The sequence below is a fragment of the Eurytemora carolleeae genome, unplaced genomic scaffold, assembly GCF_000591075.1.
Source record: "Eurytemora carolleeae unplaced genomic scaffold, Eaff_2.0 scaffold1817, whole genome shotgun sequence".
Classification (NCBI taxonomy): Eukaryota; Metazoa; Arthropoda; class Copepoda; order Calanoida; family Temoridae; genus Eurytemora; species Eurytemora carolleeae.
This window is the reverse complement of record NW_019397731.1, coordinates 16519-42695: the sequence shown is the minus strand read 5'-3', so window position 1 is coordinate 42695 and position 26177 is coordinate 16519. Positions and strand designations below refer to the sequence as shown.

Below are 26177 nucleotides of genomic sequence, written 5' to 3'. Positions count from 1 at the left end.
AACTAGAAGGANTTCTGCAGAGCATTTTTTAAATGTAAACAAAAAGAACATGTTCACAATTTAAATAGAAGATGGACGCGAAGCGCCCTAAAAGCCTAGAAAGAAGGGCGCGAAGCGCCTTGAATTTCTATTATAATATAAATGTTTTAAATTCTTTAAAAAATCAAAAATCAATAAACATGCATTTAAACACAAATGTATGATGCATGAAATAATCAATATTTTATCTTTTTACAATTTATCTTCTTCGACAGTCTTGTGACAAAAAGGAACTGAGTTTTTGCCACAAACTCTGATTTTATAATCCCAATATTTATGCAACCTGATATATGTCGTAGATGTCGTGAAATTTCATACTATGCATTGTGTTAGATCAAATGTACTAAGTTTGAAATATCTAAGATTTACACCATCAGGTTGAAAAAATACCGGGATAAGAAAATTTTTCTTTGTGGCAAAAACTCAATTCCTTTGTCCACTGAATGAAAAGAACTTCGTTTTTAATTGAAAAATACAATTGTAAAAAGTAGGAAAAAAATATATCAAAATCAATATATTGTGCTATAGACCAATCCCAATCGTAAATGGTGCAAACAAATGTGCTCCATGGAAAACAAAAACAAATCAGAAAACAATATTTTAAAGTGAGACTTAAAAAAAAATATTTACAATTTTACAATATATTTCTACAATGCAAAATGAATTGAAATTATTTCTGGATCAGAGGATCCAAAAAAATACGGTTTCCGGATCCCGAGTATCCTAAATAATGCAGATCTGGATCCAATTGATCCCAAATATTGCGGATCCGGAACACGAGGATCCCAAATATTGCGGATCCGACCGGAACACGAGGATCACAAGTATTGCGGATGCGGATCCACAATACTTTTTGTTGTTGTAAAAATGGTCCTAAACAAATAAATTACATTTTCGACCTTTTCATATAATCTTCCATTAAACCATTTTAAACCAATTTAAACCAATTTAAAGAAAGGAATTGAGTCTTTGTCACAAACTATGATTTTCTAATCTCTATATCTTTGTAACCCAATGCCGTAGACCTTAGATATTTTAAGATATAAATTCTGTTAGATGAAAAAGTATAAGTTTGAAATATCAAAGGTGTACACCATCAGGTGGAAAAAATATAGGTATTAGAAAATCAGAGTTTGTTACAAAAACTCAATTCCTGTAAACCAATTTAAACCAATCCAATTTAAAACAATTTGAACCAATTTAAACAAATTTAAACAAATTTAAACAAATTTAAACAAATTTAGACCAATCGATAACACCATGCACACTGAAACACAGCATACACACATCTAGAAGTCAAAATGTAAACTTTTGCATCATTAATCAAAATTATGCCGCGTATTTATATAATAATAGATATAGTTTACAAACATTTTGTCGAATTCGATTTCGCATCGAGGGAGAAATACATATCAGTGTTCAGACATATACGGGAAAACCTTTTTTTTTTTTTATGAATGATCAAAATTTCAAATATTTGTCTACATCAAAATTCGATCTTCATTAAATTTTTGAAAATTTTGAAAATCCACGAATTTTTTTTGTGAAAATCCGCGAATTATTTTTGTTTTGTTTTACGATGTACTTAAAGAGAACATGTTCACAATTAATTTAGAAGATGGGCGCGAAGCGCCCTATAAGGCTAGTTTAATAAAAATGCCACGATATCAAGGTTCTTGAGATTAAATAATTTCCTTTGTGGATTATTTTGAATAAAGGGTAAATTAAAATTACAATTTGCAAAACAAAGTTAACTTAAAAAAAAGTATGGCTCACAATTTTCCCCAAAAATATAATGTTCAATCTTTTACTTAATATTTACCAACTAGCTATGATTTCCTTAATATTTAACTTTGAATCGGTGGTTCAAATTTGAATTGGCAGTTGATAGTTTAGCGACGTAGCTCAAATTTATGAAATTTGGTTCTATAGTTAGTGTAATTTCGCGTAAAAAAGTGATGTTACCTCCAGTATGCTGCAGCTGCTAGGATTATGAGTGTGAATATAAGACCCAGAATGCTACCAATAATACTTGCAAGGGTCAACTCACCTAAACACATACAGGGTTATCCACTACACAAGGGATGGGATATAACAGACGACTGATTCATTCATTTTTTACATTCATGGTTCCCCGCAGCTGTGTTTCTATCTCAGTGAAATAGATTAATACATCATTATTCAAGGACTTTATTTATAGGTGTAAGATCAAGTTATTACTACAAATCTTTATTTTTAAACGTACATTGTTTGATCTAACATATTAGATCAAACAATCCAAGTTTGAAATATCAAAGGTGTGTACGATCAGGTTAAAAGATATAGTTTGTTTTTATGGCAAAGACTCAATTCCTTTGGGAGGAAAAAAATCATTCAAATAAGATGAATAATAATAATATCTTTAATTTCAATCCAAAATGTCCTCTAAAATTAATAAAATGTATTGTATGATGGAAATATATCAGAATCAGAAAAGTTTCACAAAAATGATGGAAACATGTGTCGACTCTAGACTCAATTTCAAGTTTCCAATTTTCAAGGGATTTGAAAGAGAAAATAGATTGAAGTTTGGAGATTTGAAATCTCAGAAGATTGTAATTTTCTTCCTAAGGATTCAAGATAAAGGAGAATGGTTGACACGTACATAAAATAAAGAATATAATAAATAGTTTTGATTCTCAATCTAGAATATCAATGAATTCTTGGTGTATAAGAAATTGTTCACTATGCATAACAGAATGATAGATCTTCATCTTAAAGGGACTGTAAAGGGAAAATGAAAGGGGATATAAGATGAAATCTGAGGTTCTCAGCTTTTGAACGATACCATAGAAGACATCTATCTGATGTTCGTGTCTCGAGAAATTGACATAAAACTGTGTCGAAATTATACCAAAACGGGCATATGCCAGATTTGGTATAAAAGTTGTAGTATTAAATACATCATATTAAAAAAATACGCCACCAATATAAAAACGTCTACACCTATGAAAAAGCTGAGAACCTCAGTTTTGCTTTTAATATGATTTATTTTAATTTTTCATTTTTTAGGTGTTCTTTAAATGTTTAAGAAAACTTGAACTATTTTGCGAAAAAGAGATCAACACGCGGCATTATATTTGCACTGCGCAGTGCGCACCCGTACAGCTTGGAGCCGTGTTGAACATTCTAAACAAAAGTAAAACTCCAAACTAAACTTGGAAATGGATCGTTTTCATACTATACCCCCTTTCATTTTTCCTTCACAGTCCCTTTAAGTTTATAATTTGTCCTGCGAAAAACGAATTTAAAAACAATGGAAGGCACGGTCCACGATCTAATTCATACACAAAGAATATGTATGATTACACATACAGTGAAAGCCATAGTTCTGGAAGACAATTTTAAGACTCAAGTTTTGACTTAAAATATTCAATGAACATGAGACATATCATTGTACAGTTTAGACGGACCCATTTAATAAGTGATTTAATAAGTTGCAAATATAACTGTTTGATTTGCAAGTTTGTAACAACAGCAAAAAAACGTAATTATTGCTGTAATTTCGTCTTCCTTTTCCACAGTTTTTTAGTGTTCACTTCATTAATATTGTTAATTCCAAGAAAAGATTGAGCCGGGTAAACAAAACAAAAATAATAATTTTCCCACCTTCCTCGCGGAGATGAAATATTGCTCCATCTCGTCCAATCTCGTTTTCAACAAAACACTTAAAATAAAGAAAAATATTAGATTGTCAACATAAATTGTAAAAGATAAAGATGAACAATGCGCAAATATTTTTCTGTTGCAACTTTTTATAAAATTTATTTGTGACCTATACGCTACAGTGGGGGTTTTGGGGGCATAGTATACCCCCCCCCCCCGCGAGGAGAAGTGAAAACTTTGATTTGGGGTTTCAGTCCCAAAACTGGAATTATAATAAAAGTCACAAACAACAAATAATTTATACTGTTCTACTTTAACTTCATTCAGGGAATTATAAGATTTCATATATATGTATAACTAAGGTACTGCAAGAGAATCGACATTCTCTTTTTTAATAATTCCTATCTTTCCAACCTAACGGCGCAGTGTGTAACTTTGTTATTAATATTTGATTTAACAGAATTCATAGTTTAAGATATCTAAGGTCTACGACATTGGGTTGCAAAGATTATAGGGATTAGAAAATCAGAGTTTGTAGCAAAGACTCAAATATTTTTGATTTGTAAATCACCACCACCACCATTGAAATAGTTTTTGTAGGCATTCTCTTAAATGTAAAAATTAACCAAAAGTCATGTTTTTCTTTAACTTATTTAAAAACAAATATTTGCTAAAAATTTATGGTGCAATCATATTTAAGTAAGTCGTGAAATATAATTTTTTTCTAAATTCATTTTACAATCATTTCCGTAGTTCCTGCTTTTTAATAATTTGACTATTTTTATGACCTTTAATAGTTCTGAGTAACCATTAATAATTTAGTATAAATTCTTTGCAGTAATAAATAATTCAGAACCTAATTAACCGGTTAAATTGGAATATGAAAATCGGAAAACTCTACACTCTCAGATTAAATAATAATTTGTTTGAATAGGATTGTAGGGCACTTATCTGCACTTGTAAGAGTTTAAAACTTAAATGTTTTTATCTATTAAATACTATGTGTTTAGTGCAACCCTATTATAGAAAGATAGTAATGCCAAATTCACATAACTTGCTTTTAAAAAACAATAGAGAAATTCGGAGATATTTTTGAGTCGAAAAAACGTGTCAAAGGTTCCGTTGTAAATCGGACTTTACTCTTTTTGCATAGGGTTACTTAAAATTACGCTTACAGTCTCTTTAAATGTTTTTAATTATTTTTATTTTACTCTTTTACATAAAATATCAATCTATAAAATTAAACTTTCAGAAAAATGCTCCTAACATACTTTGTTAATTAATTCATTCCATCCAATTCGATCCCAACCGTTGATATTAGGGACAGAAATTAACCCATGGTTGTTGGAAACCATAATCAAGAATGATACAGCCAGGAAGTGTTAATTTATCATTATTTATCTCTTATATTTATTACTGCATAGGGTAATTAAAATAACAGATAGGACACTAGATGTCGTCTATTCAAGATTCCTATGTGTTTCCTTCACAATAACTCTAAGGCAGCAGCCCAAAGGAGATAGGCGTCGTTGGCGTAGAACAGGCTCTCTCTCTGGTTTGTTCTACGCAAATTGCAAGTAACTCGTTTGGGCTGCTGCCTCAGGGTTATTTTAAAATTAACACATAGAATTCTTAAAAAAGACGACATGAAGTGTCCTATCTGTTATATTAATTAAACTATGGATTACTGCTTTTACTGCAGTACACAAAAAACTTGCAGCAGTTCACAATGACACCGAAAGTTTATTTTCGTCCCAAAATGTACTAACGAGCCCGACTCCATCGGAATCAGAAAATTGTAACCCTGCATTTAAAGTCTCATGTTGTATGGGTAACCCTTAATATATTCCTTGCTCTGAGGCGGACTTTAAAGAAATTGAGCCGCAGCTTGAATTAAGGATGCGTCTCAAATATGATTGGTTTTACTTATTTACTTATTTCAAGATTTAAGCCGGCGCTCAGAAACCAGTTTTCGGCGGATTTGAGACGCGGCTCAAATTCATTAAATTCGGACTCTGACCTCATATGTCCCAAAATCCTGTTGTTGAACTGCTGGTATAACCAGAGTACTCACAAACTCAGTTCCAAACTTCTCATCAAGAACCTCGAAAGGATCAGGGTCTGTTCCAACTCTGTAGCCCTAGAAAACATCCTTAAAAAATGTGAAACATATGTGAATCGGTCATGCCATTTTGTAAAGGGAGGGTTATTTTAAGTTACGTATTCCGTTATTTTGTTCGGAATTTGTTGTACTTAATCTTGATGTTATGACTTTTTGTTTCTAGAAAAATAAAAGACAAATTAAAATGAATTCTTAAAATTAAATACTTAGAATTTAAGGATTTAAGAATGGTTTGAGCATTTCATAAATGAACAAAACACTTAAATTTCCAAACTATAACGTTATATGTCTTTGCAACCTGATCGTGAAGTAGAATAAGTAAAATTTGAAACCATTTACTACGTGGCCGCAAACTTAAAAAATATTAGAAAATTTTTCTAATTTTTTTTAAAAGATCATTCTACAAAATTTTAATTTAACTAATGATGCAGTTTGCAGTTTTTACATTTGAACAAAGAGTCATAATGTTTTGCAATTTATTCTTGTGAACTTTTGTAAAATATGAAATTTGTTTCATGCAGATATCAAATAAATCAAACACAATATCATATTTTATAATTCTGTGTCTTAATGTGAACTTCAAATGAAATTAGCAAAGACTAATACACAAACACTATAACTATTGATAACACTGTAATTTTGGTTCGCAGTGTTTTCAAGTTTTTGGACAGAAATTTTCTCTTTACCGAGATGTTTTCAGCCTTTATTATATAACATTTTGTCCCAAGCTTTAGAGAGGGACATAATATAATCCAAAGTGAGAACCTTCGAGATACAGATAAAATTTAAGTTCAAAATTAAAGTGTTATAGGTAATTTTATGAAAGTTTTGTGTACTTATTTTAATGACTATTTCTAGATAAATAAGCTTTTTTAGAAATAAAAAATTAAAAATGTAAAGTTAATTTAAATTCTATTTTCATTTATGTTGAAAAACATTTTTTGGAAATATCCTAAATTTTTGGGAGAAAATCCTCGGAAACCAATCAAACCTTTATAGCCCACGTGCTATAATGTACAGCTAATTTAAACTTTATGGCACCATGACGTGAGGAAGAATGATTTAGTACACAATAGTTTCGCAAAATGTAAATGGAATCAATTCTTACAAGAAAAGACAATTTAGAAAAGTTTGAAACAACTTTTATTTTTCAATCTCAGGTTCCGATCCAATTTCCAGTTAATCTGTTAAGTTTGATACAGTGAGAACCAGAAAAAATGAACATGAGACACAACAATTGTGCAGTGTAAACAGGCCAATTTCACTTTATAAGTATTTTGATAAATTACTAATATAAAACTATTTGCTTTGTATAATGTATTTGTAACATCAAATACACTCCTATTCCACAGTTTTCTGGTTCTCCATGTGCGTAATTAGGTCTGAGCACGATTTCAGTTTTATAAAAACAGTTCTTTCTATGTTCGTTCACAAGGTTGCATGACTCCGAATCCAGGATTTGCATATTTTTACGGAACCAACAAATCAGGTGAGGTTATAGAACTAACCTTTCTTCTCCAAGACACTGAACCATGATTAGGGATCATCTCTCCTGTACATCTTAATAACAAACAATACCATATTTACAGCTTAATACATTACTAATTTTGTCTAGCGAGTTGAGCCCAAACTTCATTGCTATATAGCTCTTCTGACGCATGTACACCTTTATCATTCCTTACTCGTTTCCATACAGAGTTCCTTACTTAGCTGTTGTCGGAAAACTACCCTGGTACCTAAGAAACACACTTTTCCTTCCTCATAAATAAATGATAAATGCTTTAAAGCAGCGGGAAGCTTTGCTCAAGTTCCTATTAGAGAGAGAAATCATTAAACAAGTAAGCTAAACTGCCGTTTTAAATCAGAAATTGACTTTAGGACACGGAAATACAGCGCTACAGTTATTAGAAATAATCCATTTTTTATTTTTTGTATTTTTATTTTTAATTTTTATTTTAATTTTTAATTTTTATTTTGAAAAATCTTTTTGGTTGTTTATTCTTGTTATTTTTTTCAAATTTTTACAATTTTTTTTTATCGATTTTGATGGTTATTATATCGTTAGAACTGACGAGGGTCAACCCAGACCGAAATATATTTTCAATAAATGTAGAACTAACATCTACTTTTTTTACTCTACAGAGGTTTGGTCCATCACCATCACCGAATTTTGAATCCATGTATTTCCGAATTTTTATTTCTCAAACTAAAATAAATCACTTGGAAAAATAGTGTTATTCTTGAAAATTTTAACTTAACCCTATTCCTGCTGGGGGGGGGNTGGTTTTCAAGTACCCCAGCAGGGATAGGGTTAAAAATTAAAATGTAATATTAATAATTAGAAAAAAGTAGAAAAAAACGATGAAGTTTTAACGGTAATTTGTGTTGTGACTTGTCAAGGGCAACTTTGATGAAAAATGTATTCGGAAAAACATGAATAATATTTTAAAAAGGTGAAGGATTGTGAATTTTATTTAAGGAGAGGAGACATAAATCTTGATTCTTCATTTTAGGTTAAATGATTCTATTAAAAGTAAAAGCTTACTTTGCTGAAATAAATTCAATTTAAATTTGCCATCACTGATGGGAAGGGAGAGGAAGAGGGTGGGAGAGAGAGTGGAAGAGGGAAAGATATAGAAAAAATCTGTTCAGCGATTTTCAAAATGTGTACAAAAGAACTGAGTCTTTGTCACAAACTCTGATTTTCTAACCCCTAGATGTCTAGCTTTGCAACCCAATTATGCAGATCTGAGATATTTCAAACTATGAATTATATCAAATGTTATCAAATAATGTGTGAAATTTCAAATCTTTATACCGTCAGAATAAGAGATAGAGGGATTATAAAATTTGAGTTTGTGGCAAAGGCTTAATCTCTTTAAATCTTAAAAAAGCACACATTCAAATAAGTTTGAACTTGATTTGATATGACTTTTTTACAACAATAGTTTTTCACTGGTTATAATTCCTGTAAATGAACTATTTAAGGGGACATTTTGATTAAAGACATATACTTTTAAATCTAATATCATAATATGATATAGACTATATAATCTTTATACAGAGCTAAAAACTTTATCATTTATTACAATCGCTTAATCTGATTATCCATTGTACACACTTTTGATTTTCTTCTTAATCCTCTTTTTAGATATTTCTACTGTATAAAAATTACGTTTGATAATAGTTACAGATACAATGCTATATCGATTGGACTAATATCCGATTGAATTAAAGTCAGCGGTTCACAAGCCTGCAGTTAGAGCATTTAAACAAATATTAATTTAATAATGTTAAAAAAAAGTTTCCAATACCGATTCAGACATAAAAACAAAATTGTTGCATGAAAAACTCGTTTGTTTTTAAATAGGCTTTTGCTAATTTAAAAAATATTAAACATTGCAAACATTGGGCCGTAGCAACAGATTACCAATCTTAATCGTAAACTTTATAATCCCTATATCTTGTAACCAAAATGGTGTAAACCTTAAACATTTCAAACTTTGATTTTTTGATCTAATGTAAACTTTATAGTTTGAAACATAAAAGGCTACGATATCCTAGTAGTAAATATGTATTTATACATAACTGAACAAAATATATGAATTTGTTTCTAGAAAACATATTTTAATTAAAACCAATAAATCCACCGCCTTGTTTTATTATTTTGTTCCACGCTAGGATACTGTAATTAAAACTGTTTAAAGTTTAATCTGCAAATTATAAAATTACACATTTAAGCTCATAAATTTTACATTTAATTAAACCACAATCCTAGAACATGATTTCCCAGTCCCAGGATCGAGATAAACTTGTCAAGATTCAGTGACTTATAAACAGTCCTCGTCGTATGTATCAATACAATAAAGACGACTTTCTATTTCAATTTTGATTTCTACAAATTTCTAACTTTACAAACAAATACACTTATAAAAATTTAGAGGTAAAACATGCCTTGCCCACGTAAAATATACCTTGAATATAAACCATTAGATACTTGTCCCGCAAAAAAAAAATATCCCGCACTTTATAAATCAGCCGTACATTAATAGTTAAAAAAAAAATTTTAATTTGTTTTTACCGATTTTGATGGTTATTTTATCGTTAGAACTGACGACGGTCAACCCAGACCGAAATATATTTTCAATAAATGTGGAACTAACATCTACTTTTTTACTCTACAGAGGTTTGGTCCATGGCCATCACCGAATTTTAAATTAATAGTTAAACACACTCTCTTTGTTTACTGGTAAACTTATAATTTGAAAAATGCTTGTCAGGAATCAAAGAATTATTGACAAAAAATCGTCATCATTGTATTGATATAATCACCGACCACTGGATTCTAATATATAGATCAGCTCACGTCAAACTAAGGTTAGCTGCACGCAAGATTAAAATCTTACATTAACGCCTAATTAAGGTTTTGAAACTAACAAAAATGTTCTGAAATCCTATAGTATGTCCGGATAAAGTTGATTTTCCCTTTTTTGTGCAAAAAATCAAAACTAGAGAAGCTTAACTTTCACTGTAAAACTTTAGAATTTTAGCCAAGCTTAGAATATTTCCGTGGTTTTACATTACTTAGTTCCTAAATCTGAGTTCATGAGTTAAAATAAAACAAAAGACAAGACATTACTTTTTAATACAAATAGTTTGAGACTTCAATTCTAAAGCATTTTCAATTGACAAGATTCAGAAAAAAAGTTATTTTTAGAGATATAAACATATAGCTATTTTTTTAAAATAAGTTCAGAACATTTTATTTTGTTTATTTAATATAGTATTTTATATATATATATATATTTGTATATTTATACCTACTAATAAATGGTTCAGTTTAGATATATCTTCTGTCTATATATATATAATAGTTTGTCTGTTTGTATGTCAAATGATAACTAAGGAACGTACCTGGGCCTTGACCGATTTAACTCAAACTTTTATGGAGACTCTTTTGGTTTGAAAATTTTAAGTTAAGTGGATTGACTTTTACAGCAAAACGTATTTATTAAGGCAAAGCTGAGTGACTAATATATTATTTTCCGAAATACAACTTTAGTAAATTTATTTAAATCTATGTAAATATGATTCAAGAATAAACATACAATGGTTCAAAAGTGGAATAAATATTTAAATTTAAATAAATGTTGATAAATCTAACCTTCTCCTTCATGGTTCTTTTATCCAGCCGTATTTCATATTTTTAACAAAACTTTTTGAACTTTTATTTTCTTCAGAACTTGAAAATATTTACCTTTTTGTAAAAAATCATTAATCTATTTTTGTAGCTCTGGATTTCTTAGCATACTGCATAATAGGGATTGAAAGCTTTCCATTTCGTTCACATAAAATTCTATAGGTTGGAAAAATACAAAATAAAAAATAATCTTGATGAAAAATAAAAATGTTTTTTTTTAATGATTGCATTCAGTACAAATCCAAACAGTTCAATAAGACACGCACCTCTGACCCCGTAGTAAAAGTAAATTTAACCTAAAGTCTGACCGCGTCAACCTTGTTGCACCGGCTAGTCCTGTTGAGTGTCTGCTTTATTTACACAATGTCCGGGCGATACAGTACAAAGTGGGATCGGAAAGGTTGACCCAGCTCGGAAATTTAAATGTACTATACGGCTGCACGTGAAGATTGCAAAGTTTAAACGTTTATTTATTATTCGTTGTTTGTAATATAAGAGCATCGTTTCTGTAATTTTATACACATTGAAGGTTATATCTGATACAGCTAGGGAATTGTGAGCGTAAAAACAAATTGACACTCCATCATGAAAAGATGGCAATGTCCAATTAAAATCGGTATCCTTCTCAAGCATGAATTAATACCCATGTTTAAAATTTTAAGATTTTAAAATTCAATTTAAGCAGTTATTAAGGTTTTAAGGGTACCGTTAAGTGAATAGGACAAAGTAATTTGAATCAGGAATTCATGATGTATGATCGAACAGATAGCAGAGATATAGATAGAAACAGATTGCTCAATTATGCATAGCCATAGTACGGTCTATGTTAATAATTAATAATGTTAATAATATTTCTAGTAACCGGGTTATGAAAACAATGGTATTGAAGGATGAATAAATACATATATTGGGATAAATGTAGACTGAACACTGAAGAAGGTAGAATAAATATTGATGTCTGAAAACTCAAACGAAGTGTGAAGGGGGGGGGGGTTATTCTAGTATTTAAAATATTTAGACTATAATTTCAAATGTAAAGGTATAATGTATGTGACATCATTGGTACCACTAATTGTGACCTTTTAGTTCCTCTAGTTTTGATTTAACTCTTTAATATAAGAAAATAAAAATGTATCCGGCTACATAGCAACCCTTATATAACCCTTATTCTATCAACAAGAATGGGTTCACACCCTTTGCTAATGGTGGATGTCAAAGTCTACTAAAGTCAACAAGAATGGGTTCACACCTTTTGCTAATGGTGGATGTTAAAGTCTACTACAGTCAACGAGAATGGGTTCACACCCTTTGCTAATGGTAAATGTCAAAGTCTACTACATTCAACAAGAATAAATTGCTACTTTTTCTGAATCAATATGTATTCATAAGTTCAATGAATGCAGTCTTGACAATGTTCTGATTATTTAAGCGCTGACCAAGCATTTACTTGTAAATCCACAATGAATGTATATTCAGCTGAGATTTCAATATGAATAGTCTGTTTCAACAAATACCGACCAGAACACAAATATTAAACATCATATTTTCAATTGGCTAATAATAGATTTTCTTTCGTGTTTTATTTTAAGCTGAAGCATCATACATTTTTTTTTTTATTTTGTATTTGAAAATAAATACTATAAATATACTATATTAGCAATTCAAAACATGTTTGATATAAATATCATAAGATCGGATATAACAAAAACATGTTTGATATAAATATCATAAGATCGAATTAAATAAAAAAACGTATATTTCCTTTAATTTACTTTAGCTCTAATGCGTGCTTAGTCTACAATTATCAATATTGTATTAACCTTGATAATTGTTATTTTAACAACGTTAAGTTTATTGGCGCAGGCATTTTTTTTAGGAAAAAAATGATGATGTACAACATTTCGATGTTCAAAACGTAAAATTAATTCTTAATTATTTGAAGCGATTATTTGTGTCATCTTTTATCCACTTGGACTAATTATGGGATGAAATGCGTTCTTCTATTTAAGTTTTTATGAGCTTTGGTCTGTTACTCAGCAATCTTTAAACCCCATGATTAACGAATAAGTGCTAAAGAGAAAAAGACTAAGACATTTTGTTTAATAGATATAATGGTGATATAAAGTCGCAGCTGCATGATCTAATGGAACAAGGTCCAATGTAAAATCAACATGCATTAGTTGATTACAGAGTTTTCAATCCGGAATTTTGGAGATATTTAAAGCAATTAACTCAATCAGTGGAACCTTAAAAACACGGGATAGAGCTTTCAGAAGAGAGTAAATAAGTCTATGACAAAAACTCAAATTTTAAAACCCTTTGGCTAAATTTTCAAACTCTTTGTTATCAAATGGTGTACACATATGATTTTCAAATTTAGATTAAATCCGACAGCATTCATTGGGTTGCAAACACATAGAAATTAGAAAATCAGAGTGTGTGGCAAGAACTCAATTTCTTTACAAAAACAAAGTTTCAACTTTAGGTCTAATAAAAATCTTAATTTTGTGTGAGAATTCTGTTCAAAATATTAACAGTTCGTGAACTATCTAAATTACAATTTGTCATATTTCATCCTTTTAATTTCCCTCCTATTTTAATTATAATCCCTTCTAACACTACTTAAGCTTATCTCTCTGCAATCCCTTATTACTCTGTCTAATCTCTTTAATAAATGTATTAATCTCAACTCCTAGAAAAGTGTAAACTGATTCCTTTAATTTCATCTTTATTCTTAACTAACTTTAATCCTCATTATACTACTTGTAAATGTAATCCCTGTAAGCCCTATAATCCCGGTAATTTCTGTTCCCTGTAAGTCCTGTAATCCATATAATCCTGTAATCCCTGTAATCCCTGTAATCCCTGAAATTCCTGTATTCCCTTTTATAACCTCAAATGTGTGCAGTTTCACTAAGAATAGTGTAAGCTGATCACTTTAATGTCATCTATACTCTCTTTAATTCTTTTTATACTACTTATTTAATCCCTAAAATCCCTTGTATTACCTAACATAAGCAGATTCTCCAAAGTAATCCGTAAATTGATTTTTTTAATTTCATCTATACTTCTTTAAACCCTTTTTCCACTACTGTAATCCCTGTAATCCCTGTAATCCCTGTAATCCCTGTAATCCCTGTAATCTCTGTAATCTCTGTAATCTCTGTAATCTCTGTAATCTCTGTAATCTCTGTAATTTCTGTAATCCCTGTAATCCCTGTAATCCCTGTAATCCCTGTAATTCCTGTAATCCCTGTAATCCCTGTAATCCCTGTAATCCCTGTAATCCCTGTAATCCCTGTAATCCCTGTAATCCCTTTAATCCCTGTAATCCAAGTAATCCCTAAAATCCCTGTAATCCCTATAATCCCTGCAATCCCTGTAATCCCTGTAATCCCTGTAATCCCTGTAATCTCTGTAATCTCTGTAATCCCTGTAATCCCTGTAATTCCTTCTATTACCTAATATGTGCAGTTTCACCAAGAATAGCGTAAACGGATCCATCTCTGTTTAGAATTTGTGGTTTTCTTTTCATGATAATATCTGCAACCTCAGCCCTGCTTTCCTCCAAACCTTCTTCACAAATAGAATATATTTAGTTTTATTCAAGAATGCAAAGTATTTCACTATCCCTCGGATTCACATATTTTCAATTAAAAAAATATGAATTACAAAGTTTGTGTAAAACTCCACTTAAACAAGTTTAATTTTGATTAAAAATTAAAGAATTATAAAACATAGAGTCACGCACCATTTAATTAAATTTAAGTTTCATTAAATAAAGAATTTTTAAAAAATCGGCTTTTTGTGATGCACTCTGCGCCCCTCGTCTGCGCCTTTAAATAACACATACTTAAATTTCTTTTTATATTGGGGGATTTTTAACCTGTTTTAAAAAATCTGATTTTTTATTTTTTTATTTCAACAAAACATGTGAGCATGGGGGAGTGTGTGTGTGTTTAAGATACAAACAAATAACCAATTGCCAAATTTGTATATATATTGTCAACTAATGTAAAAATAAAATATCTAGATCGTATAGAATTAATTAAGTAAAAATTAAACTATTTATTTGATTTTGATATCTACACTGCTAGTTCCCCAGTTCCCACATCTATTCTCATATTAATAGAGCTGGGAAGTTATTATTAACTTTATTGATAGGTATTGGCGTTATGCACATTGCACTATGCACCTTGTAAATGCATCAATACCTTAACTACCTTAAAACAACTTTAACAATTTCTTAAATGAAAATAAACGTGTTTCAACTCCCAATAAATCTATTAAAAGTAAAAGGATATTTTATTGATAAATTATATAAAATGCATTAAAAAAATATTTTAATGCATAGGACAGGGAACAAGACGTCTAAAAGACCTGTCAGGGATAAAAAATATAAAATACAACTTTTTTGTTACTTAATCTATATTTATTATTTGTTATTCTTTTCTTAAATATTCTTAATAAAAATTGTGTGTACAATTTACATCATAGTTTATAATGAAAGGTATAAAAATAGTATTCCATATAATGCTTCAAATATTAAGTAGGGTTTCCAACGTAATAGATTATTCTCTTACGCGTAATTACGTGCAGTTACGCGTAATAATTTTCATTTCGTGTAATTTCGCAGGATCACGCGTAATTGGGGAAATATTCATTTCGCGAAATTACGGCGTAATTTCACGTAATTTCTACAACGTAATTTCGCGAAATTTCGTAATGATTACGCGTAATAAGCGAAACTATAATTACGCGTAATTACGGCCTAATTTCGCGTAATTTCTACGATGTAATTTCGCAAAATTTTGTGTTAATTACGCGTAATTAGCAAAACTTCAATTTCTACAAAGTAATTTTGCGAAATTTTGCAATAATTACGTCTATGAAATTTTGAAGTTTTAACTTTTAATTTAAATAAAACAACTAACTTACAAGGAAAATAATGTCACGCAAGGTGAATCAGAAATTTCAGCCAATACTATGTTGATNTTGGATCTTAAAGTCGTCTTCCTATTCCAGAAATTCATGGTTCACTCTGTACATTCATCCCGTCTCTGTAGGAGGTGGGTGTACATTGTACAATGTACACCATAAACCCCTCTTTTCCCTTTATCTAAGGAAAGAAAGAACCTATCTAGGGTTCAAACTCCTTTATATTCATCCTCATCAGCCTTCTCTGCAAAGACGGCTACCACAATTAAGAACATTCATTAGTAAAACGATCGATTGATTATTTGAGACAAGTTAAATGCAGTATTGCAGCTTTACCAAATACATATATATATATATATATATATATATTTCACTATAGTTTCAGTAGAAGTAAATATTTCCATTTACTGATAGCACCGATTGAAGAATTCATAACTCTAATTGGATTATAATGAGTTAGATAGAGAGATAACTGCTTTACCACCATGCAATTTCTATTGGTTCAGAATAGACAACAGAATAGACTGAACCCTGAATGGATCAGGTGCTAATGGACTCGGCATTCAGGAGTGATTTGTATGTTTGTTACCAAATGCCGGCCAAACAGTAACACTTATAGAGTTGTAACAAAAATGAAAATTGTTACATTTGACATATATATTACAATAATAATCGTATTAGGAAAAGGGGTTGTTTTCAGGAGGTTATTTTCGCCTACATGGTAAAGGCTGGTAGGTATTAAATGCATTGAATCAGTGTATTTTAAAAGTCACGGAAAGAATATGTAAAATCATAAATTTATGTATCTTTCTGCTTTTTCTACTTACCCTTGGTAAAGGTATTTAGTAATTGTCACAAATTCTGATTTTTTAATCCTTATATATTTGCAACTCAATAACGTAAACGTTAGATATTTCAAAATTTGAATTATGTTTGATCATATTACACCATCTGGTTGGCAAAAACTCAATTAACTTTTAGTTAAAATGTTTGAAAATTTAATTAAGTATGTCAATAATGTTGAAAAAATAAAGACACACCAAGTTTAATGACCCAAATCTTCACATAAAAATCTGCAAAACTTAATGTTGATTTGCGACAACAACGTGGTCATATAATAAAATAAATTAATGCTCCGCTTTACAGATACCCGTTTTGAAAAGAATTTGAATAATATGCAAATCATAACTTTCTATTTTCAGATACTATGATAGAACTATGAAGAATACAATTGTATAAAAATTTATATGTTAAATTCCTTTTAACTAAAATGATGTAATTTTTTTAAAGAAGATTTTTTTAGCACAATTAAAACTTTTTTAAGTTGGATAATAATGCAAAGTCATTAAATATTGTTTTGCCAGCCACTTTATTCAGATTTTTTAGGATTTGGTGCAGTCTTGTATTGATCATTTTTGTTTGTTTTAAACTCTATCAAAATAAAATAAGCAATTTCCCGTAGAATTTTTAAAGTAAATTTTTTCTAAATAGAACTAGGTTTGCGAAATATTAGCATTGATTTTGCTTCCAATTTAAAAATTTTCAACCTGAAACGTAAATATTGCGAAAAAAGTGTATCTACAAATTTTTCCAGAATTTTATTGACTTCAAACATAAACTGATCCCAATATGACCATAACCACACACCTAGATTTTATTTTCCTGACTAACCACTATTTTTACACAATTTTAGCAGAGAAGGCCATATCAAATTTTTTTAGTTCTTTTAGTATCTAATTGATTTGTATACAATATAAAAGAAGAAGTAAGTAAGTATCTAATTGATTCGTATACAATATAAAAGAAGAAGTAAGTAAGTATCTAATTGATTTGTGTACAATATAAAAGAAGAAGTAAGTAAGTATCTAATTGATTTGTATACACTATAAAAGAATAAGTAAGTAAGTATCTAATTGATTTGTATACAATATAAAAGAAGATCTAATTGATTTGTATACAATATAAAAGAAGAAGTAAGTAAGTATCTAATTGATTTGTATACAATAAAAAAGACAAAATAAAGTGTTCAAGAAGAAAATATTTTAATATCTCTGCAAATAGACATTTTGAAAGTAAAATTAGTAAAACATTCATTTTTCATTTAAACTTTTTAAGATGGATTTTTCGATAATGAAATCAAAACATAAAAAAAAGATTGTTTACTAATATGTTGAAAACATTATTAAATTTTAACTAATCTCTATTTTTTGGATAGCCCTGCGTCCGAATTTAATGAATTGAAGCCGAGTCTCAAATCTCCGAAAAACCGGTTTCATTCAAGCGCCGGCTTCAATCTTGAAAAATTTAATACGAATTCAAGTGGAAGCAACAAAATTTGAGCCACAGCTTAAATTTAATCCGCGGCTCAGATTCCTTAAATTCGGCCTCTGGTTGAGTGATATCAGTCAAAGTTTAGGAAACACATTTGAAACTCTAATTATTCCATTATAAACTTTAAGTATTTCAAACTGGCCTTGTTTGTCTTTATTCAGCCAAAACTAATTTGGCGATGGAAACTTGNGGGTTGCACGCTTAAATGCCACTTTAATGACCGTAAATTTTAACTAGATGCAGACTGTGTCACCAACTAGCCCTTCCAACAGAGCTAGGTCAACTGTATTGACCCCTGACGTATGTCTGTCATTGTAGTTTGTGTACAGGCGGGGCAGTACAGTAAAGGTCGGTTCAGTTCAGATTTAATTGTTCATGAGTTAAGAGGGGAGGGGAGAGGAAGGGGGTGAATTCATTACAAAATTGTGTACATATGCTGCATGCATGGCACTTGTAAAATATTGCACCGCTGTGGATCACGCAATAGTTAGACTGCAGTGTGTGAAGGGGTGAAGTCGATAAATACCTGTTAATAGGTAGAGTAAGGTTTTCTCCAGTATGTATAACCTGAAATAGTCATCTTTCAAATCAATTTAAACCAATGGTCAATGTCTCAGATTTTGCTCAATATTCCAGGATACCAATTTTAGTATAAACTATTTAGGAAAATCCAATATTGTATTTTTGACGATCTTATAGGTCTTTTTGGCGTTTTAAAATATCTGTTTTGAAATTTGTAATTGAACTCAAGTTTGATAAGACCTAATTCGAGGTCAAAATATGTAATCAATACAAATGAGTCTTATCTTTTTATAACAAATCATCGTTTTTTTGGTGTTCTGAATCCAGTAATGGATCCTGTTTATGCCCTTGACCTCCAAATATAGTTAACCTCCGGAGGTTAAAATTTATTATCTCTTAAATGGATCATGTTAGAAATCATTGCATATTTAATGATTTAAGAGATATGATACTTTCTGTGAAAATATATTTCCCAATTTTTTTCAAAAAATCTGTAAATTATGAAAATAGATCAGCTGTTCATTATGATAAGTTTATCATTATAATTTTTATAATGATAAAATATTTCATATTCATATATATACTTTGCTTGTCTGAGTGTCTCTTTTTTTAGTATCCAAGAACGTCAAATCGGCTGAACCGATCAGGCCCAAATTTTTGTGGAACCGCACGTGACCCCAGGGAAGGTTTATAGATCATCGAATTTTACAAAATTGTCCTCTAACAAAATTCGATTTTTGAAAACTTTGAAAATCCACAAAATTTTTTTATAAATCCGCAAATTTTTTGTTTTGTTTTTGTATAAAAAGGTATAAAAAGAGAACATGTTCACAATTGAAAAAGAAGATGGGCGTGAAGCGCACTTAAAGAGAAGTAGTATATTTAATAAATTAAAAAAAAAAAAATTATAATTAAGGTTTATGCAGGTTACCACAGAAAATTTTAGCCGGTTTAATATTTATCCAAATATTGTCTAAACATTTCTTACTTGACACTTGAAGAAACATATTTTGTGTAAGAATACTTCTAGTTTCTAGAGTCTACTCCCCAATATCCTTAATGTACAGAGAAACTGTACACTAAACCATTACATTACTCTTTAAACATTTCCCAGGGAATAAACTATTTGCTTTTAAAAGTTTAGATACAGTTAAGGAGAGAGAAGCAATAACAGGAAGTAATCGTTTTAAAGAGACTGCAGAGACAAATTCAAGAAACCATTAATTTATAAAGTGGCGTGTCCAATGTTAAACAATACCCTTTAAACATTTATCTAACCTCTGTTAGCCCAATGAAAGACTTAAAGGTACCATCATGAATCAGGCATGCAACGCCTTTAATTGATGATTACACTTAAACTATACAGTTAACAGTCCCTTTCAGTTTACCTTATTTAGATCTGGGTGTTTATACCAGTTGATTGTGGATGGAGGATTGCTGTCTGCTTTACAAACTGGAAATAATTTTTTTTTTTCAAAATCATCAGAACTGATAAAACGGGTTTGTTTAAAAAAAATATCTGGACCTTTTATAAATACCTCTAAATAGGCCTTGTAAAGACTAGAAATAATGTTTTTTTTTGGTGGGGGGGGGGCGTAATAATATATCCTATTTACCAATGGAAGCAATCTCATTTTCGGCAACTACCTCTTTTCTGCTTGAGATACTCACAGTTGGCGGATCTAAAGAAATATATAATTTTTTTTTTTAAGTATTAATTTTAATCCATTAAATGTTTACAAAAACTACTTAACCAAAAACAATTTTACCTATTACGTACCTCACTTTAAAACTAAAAATAGGAATTTTTTAGAGAATTAATTTTATTGTGAAATGGTCCGGTAGGGGGCTGGGCAATAATTCGTTTTAGAATGGAAGTTTTTGAAAAATGATCAAAATGTACGTTTGAAAATAGAACCAATCGTTGATTTATAATAGCGTAAAAACTAACGGTTTCTGGTCAAAAATTGTTAACAAACGGAGGTTTTGGAAAAATAACAGAAAATTACGTTTAAAAAAGAACCAAGCGTTAATTGATAACGTAAAAACTAACGGTTTCTGGGCAAAAGTTCCTTTAAAGAACGGAGGTTTTGAAACAATAACAGAAAATTACGCTTAGAAATAGAACTAAATCGTTGATTTATTAAGTAAAAACTAACGGGTTCGTTACATTGATTTAAGTAATCGATAACGATCAAATTAAAAAAGAAAGCTTAGTCCTTTTGTGTAAGTGGGTTATTGTTTGTATGTGCCCCCCCCCCCGCTCCACTAAACGCTACTATAATGTCGGTCAAATTACTGCAGAACGCACCAAAAGCTTGAGGGTACCCCCCTCCCCCTGAGCCCAAAATGTTTAACAGGGAAACCTTGAGTCATAACTTATGTGATGTGAATCCGGGATCAAGCATTGATCTCCGTCTTGTACAAGATCTACGGACTAATTTAATTTATCGTCGATATCCCGTTAGGTTCATATCCTGCAGGGATAACTGTAACTGTTGGATCAGCATTGATTCTCACATTTAAATTACCAATATTGGAAAACGAGTCCAACTGTTCAAAAACAACAATATCTACACAAAATCTGATAATTTTTTGGTTTAAACATTAGATATTATAAGATATATATCATAAATAACGCCCCCAGGCTCCTACCTGCCCCCCGGCTCTAATGATAATGTACAATTTTCTGTCAATGAAATAAAAAATTTGAAAAATATTCTGAAAATAGATGATCCATTAACAAATAAATGTAATGTTATGTATATGGACTGTTGTCAATTGATACAGTCGGAAATAACGTAATCAGTATAATGAACTGCCATTGGCTGAAGTTCTGGTGACGAAACACGGACTATATGTAATAATATTATCAATTATATCTATTAAAAATGCGAAATGCAAATTAAAAATTATGATAGGAGCAAACCTGAGATTCTCAGGCTCCTGTGGGATATCGTCGTTTTCAGATTGGTTGCGTACTTGTTAAATATGATCTGTTTAATACTACAACTTTTATACAAAATACATATATATAAATTTGACATGGACATTGGACAATGCTTTTAAGGGTACTATTGTGAATCAGACATCTTTGCCTGAGGGTCACTTGATATTACACTTACAGTTCTTAATCTAACTAAATGAATAATATCTTTTTTATAATTTGATCCTGGATTGTATCTGTATGTTTGTTTTAAATATAGTATAATAACCCTAATTCATATTTCTTGTCATATGTTCGTTAATTTCAGAAGAGACCTATTGATCAATACATTTCACCTGTACAGTTACACAAAATATAGCTTAGTTGAATATGAATCACTGTTTTATTACGGTCAGAAATATACCATTGCTCTGAAGAAAGGATAGAGTTTGAGAGAGTTGTATCTGGATTTATACATAATTAAAGAACTATTGGATTAAGGCAATTATCACAAAAGTGGTGACTGCAGATGAGACCTATAAACCCTAGTTAAATGCCACGGAATCCAATGAAGAAAAGTACAGTGAAAACCTGGTTTAACGGGGTAATAAAAAGAAACCCTAGAAGGAGAAACTGTATCAGATGAAACAGTAATGGTGCAACAACAAGTTAAGACTGCAAACAGCGAAAGTGTAACAATGGACAGTTTTGGATTTTGCCCGGATGTGAAGGAAGCTGGAACAGCAGGGGAAACCCCTCTACTCACAGAGTTTCAAATCCTAATGCAAAAGATGGAGCAAATTGAGCTCCGGGTTAGGGATCCAACAAAAAGTGGAAGCAGTGGAGACAAGAAAATAAAATTACTCATTTGTGCAGATGTGGGAAAATAATGCGACACCGTAAACCCAGGATTCCATTGCAAGAGTACAGCCAATGTTAGAGCAGAATAAGAAGACAGATCCGACACAAAGATACCTAGAGAATCTAGATGGATTAGTTACAACTGGAGCAGCAACCACATATACATACCTGAGCTTCGTAAAGCTAATTTTAAGAAAGATATTGTATGGTAATTTTTACCAATCTTACTTTTTTTGTTGCGTCTTTAAGGAGAAAATTGTTAAAAACGACTTAATCCGAAGAAAGTTGCAATATTCTTAACTTGGATCAGAAAAAAAGATCAATTTAATTCCAAACAAATCATTCACATATTACTACCTATAATCATTAATTTTTTCGACGCCTTCGCATTTATTTTAATATTTCATAATATTTTTTACTTGTTTCATATACAATATACTTTAAAGGACGATTATCTGGCCAAATTTTTCCGAATGGAAACCCTACACTCAACTCTTCATTTAATCATTTTCACACAGAGGAGAAGATCAAATTTAGGTGGCATTACAAGTTCGACACTATGACCTCGTAGCTTCTCTAGTTTTGATTTTAAGCACTAGCATGATTAAAGAAAATTTATTCATGGTTACATACTAGAAATTCTTGTTCTTCTTTATAGCTTTTTAATAAAAATTTAAAGTTGACGTTATTTGTCATGCAATCTATCTTAAGTCTATCGATTTATTAACAAAGTATATCTTCTACTGTATATATCTATATATAAATTTGGCTTGTCTGTCTGTTTGTTTGTTTGTCTGTCTGTTTGTTTGTATCCAATAAACGTCAAAACGGCTGAACCGATCGGGCCCAAATTTTTTGTGGGACATCACGTGACCACAGGGAAGGTTTATGAATGATCAAAATTTCAAATATTTGTCTCCATCAAAATTCGATCTTCATTAATTATTAATTCTAATATGATATGCAAATGCATACATACAAAATTTCACGATATGCTGAAAAAAAAACATTAAAATTAGAATGTTAGTATTTATAAATGAACCAGAATAAATTTAATGAAATATAATTTATTTTGTGAATACTTTTTAACCCTTATTTTAACCAGCATATACTCTAATATATTACAATGATTATTTTTTAAAATTTATTTAAACAATAAAATTACATACGTATTTAGACCGGTATCTAATTAATTTTAGGTTTATCAAAATACATTTCATCTGTCATTTTCTCTCTTCAATACCCCCTCCCCCTAGCCCTCCCAAATTCTAAACCTCCAGAATCCTCCTTAAGAAACCTTCAATTCTATCCACCCAACTAATATTTTCGCGCATAAAACGTTAAAAAGACAGCAGTTGTAAATCTAACATCTAACAAAATCTAACACTTGAAAGTAAGTGAACACTCCCTTAAAGAGTACCCCCCCCCTCCCCCTCCATTTTACAAAAACCACATATTTCCCTCAACGAAGGATGTTCCGGGAAGGGAGGAAAACTTTCAGGAAAAACTCTCAAGTTTTTAGAATCATTAATTTAATTAGGATTTCACAACTTTGCAGAATAATTATCAACATTTTACATAAAAAGAGAACCAATAGCTCAACCATAACCAAACTTGAGAGTACGAGGAGAATTTCACTGAAGAGGAACTCCCCCCCCNTCTTATCCTCAATGCTATGATCACCATTGAGTAGGAACCATATATAAACCTAAACTACTATTTTGAGAATATAATTTAAAAACCTGTACACATTCAGTTAATCCAGTTTAAGAATAAGACAAAAAACACTCATACATTAACAAAATGTTAAACAGGCGAAAAATACACTCAAATGTTAAAAAGGCAAAATGTTATACAGGCAAAATGTTATACAGGCAAACTGTTATGCAGGCTAAATGTTATACAGGCGAATGTGTACTAGGCGAACGTGTACTAAGACGAAAGTGTACCAAGTGAAAATGTACCAGGCAAAAAGTTACTGACCCACCTACACCCCTGAAAAGGAACTTTTTATATAAACCTACACCCCTAAATAGGAATTTTTTATATAAACCTACACCCCTGAGTAGGGACTATATATAAACCTACACCCCTATGTAGGGACTATAGATAAACTTACACCCCTGAGTAAGAACTATATAAAATCCTTCACCCATGAATGTGTACTATAGATATAAACCTACACCCCTTAGTAGGGACTATATATAAACCTACACCCTTAAGTATGGACTATATAAACCTACACACTGAGTAGAGACTATATGAACCTACACCCCTGAGTAGGAACTATATATAAACCTACACCACTGAGTAGAGACTATATATAAACCTACACCACTGAGTAGAGATTATATATAAACTACACCCCTGAGTAGGGACTATATGAACCTACACCCCTGAGTAATAACTATATATAAACCTACACCCCTGAGTAGGGACTATATGAACCTACACCCCTGAGTAGGAACTATATATAAACCTACACCACTGAGTAGGGACTATATGAACCTTCACCCCTGAGTAGGGACTATATATAATCCTACACCCATGAATGAGTACTATAGATATAAACCTACACCCCTGAGTAGGAACTGCTGAAAACCATTAACTCCAATTATCTCTACTCTAGAATCCATGTTAAAGAAATAAATTAGAAGAGGGCTTGGAAACAATAGGGGAAAATATGAAGAGGGTTCATTGAAGGTATAGGTTGAGGAGAACTAATATGAAAAGGGTTAATGGAAGGTATAGGTTGAGGAGAACTAATATGAAAAGGGTTAATGGAAGGTATAGGTTGAGGAGAACTAATATGAAGAGGGTTAATGGAAGGTATAGGTTGAGGAGAACTAATATGAAAAGGTGGTTCAGGTAATTCTGTTCTTTACATTTAGTTCTTATTAAAAATCGATGATTTCAAATCAAATCATAAAATAATATTGTTGTATTTATTTGAAAATCTTAGACCAATTAGTTAAATGGTTAGGGGAAGGGAGGGTATTAAAAGATTTACTAAGGTTTTAAGTAATAGATATTTTTTTGTCAATATTAGCATGTAACACATGTTATACTTGTTTATTTTTCAAATATGAAAAATGTTATTTTTTAGGGCCAAACAAACTAAAGGGAAAGCTTAAGGTTAATTGGAGGTCCTGGCAGAAAGTCAGTGTATCTAAACTTAAAACCCATTTTTACTCATTTTCATAAAAATTAACACTATTTTTGACAGATTTTGAATTTGAGATCAGAATATGTATATCTGAAAATATATCAATATACAGACAGGATGTACTTGGCTGTAGTTAGTTTTACGTGCGCCAGCTGTTTTTATAATGAGTGGATTTGCTTTTAGCAAAATCAAATAAACTTTGAATAAAATAAGTTTTCAACTTTGACAAACATTCTTTTTCTAATGGTTTAAATACATCTACAAAATAATGTTCGTTAGTATTGCATGCTGAACAATAAATTAGATGTCTATTCATTATAATTACTAACAATTTACTAATTACTAAAAGGTCTATAATTAACTGTTAAATTGTCAACTAATACTTACAAAGAACTGAAATCCTACGGGAATCTTCTGCCCTCCCCCT

The 26177-nt window shown here is 30.6% G+C and overlaps 1 protein-coding gene and 1 long non-coding RNA gene across 2 annotated transcripts; both read right to left on the bottom strand.

Moving 5' to 3' along the window:
* Nucleotides 1–857: 857 nt before the first annotated feature.
* Nucleotides 858–14578, bottom strand: LOC111715675 (peroxidasin-like). Its single transcript, XM_023491031.1, has 6 exons — nucleotides 14468–14578; nucleotides 7315–7366; nucleotides 5705–5824; nucleotides 3688–3745; nucleotides 2005–2089; nucleotides 858–912 (listed from the first exon to the last, which is right to left on the bottom strand). The coding sequence occupies exons 1-6, from the start codon at nucleotides 14539–14541 to the stop codon at nucleotides 858–860; spliced, it is 444 nt and encodes a 147-aa protein (XP_023346799.1). The 5' UTR covers nucleotides 14542–14578.
* A 4223-nt stretch (nucleotides 14579–18801) lies between these two features.
* On the bottom strand, nucleotides 18802–26177 carry LOC111715674 (uncharacterized). Its single transcript, XR_002768281.1, has 4 exons — nucleotides 26138–26177; nucleotides 20414–20479; nucleotides 20186–20250; nucleotides 18802–18842 (listed from the first exon to the last, which is right to left on the bottom strand). It is a non-coding gene; the product is annotated as an uncharacterized LOC111715674 (long non-coding RNA).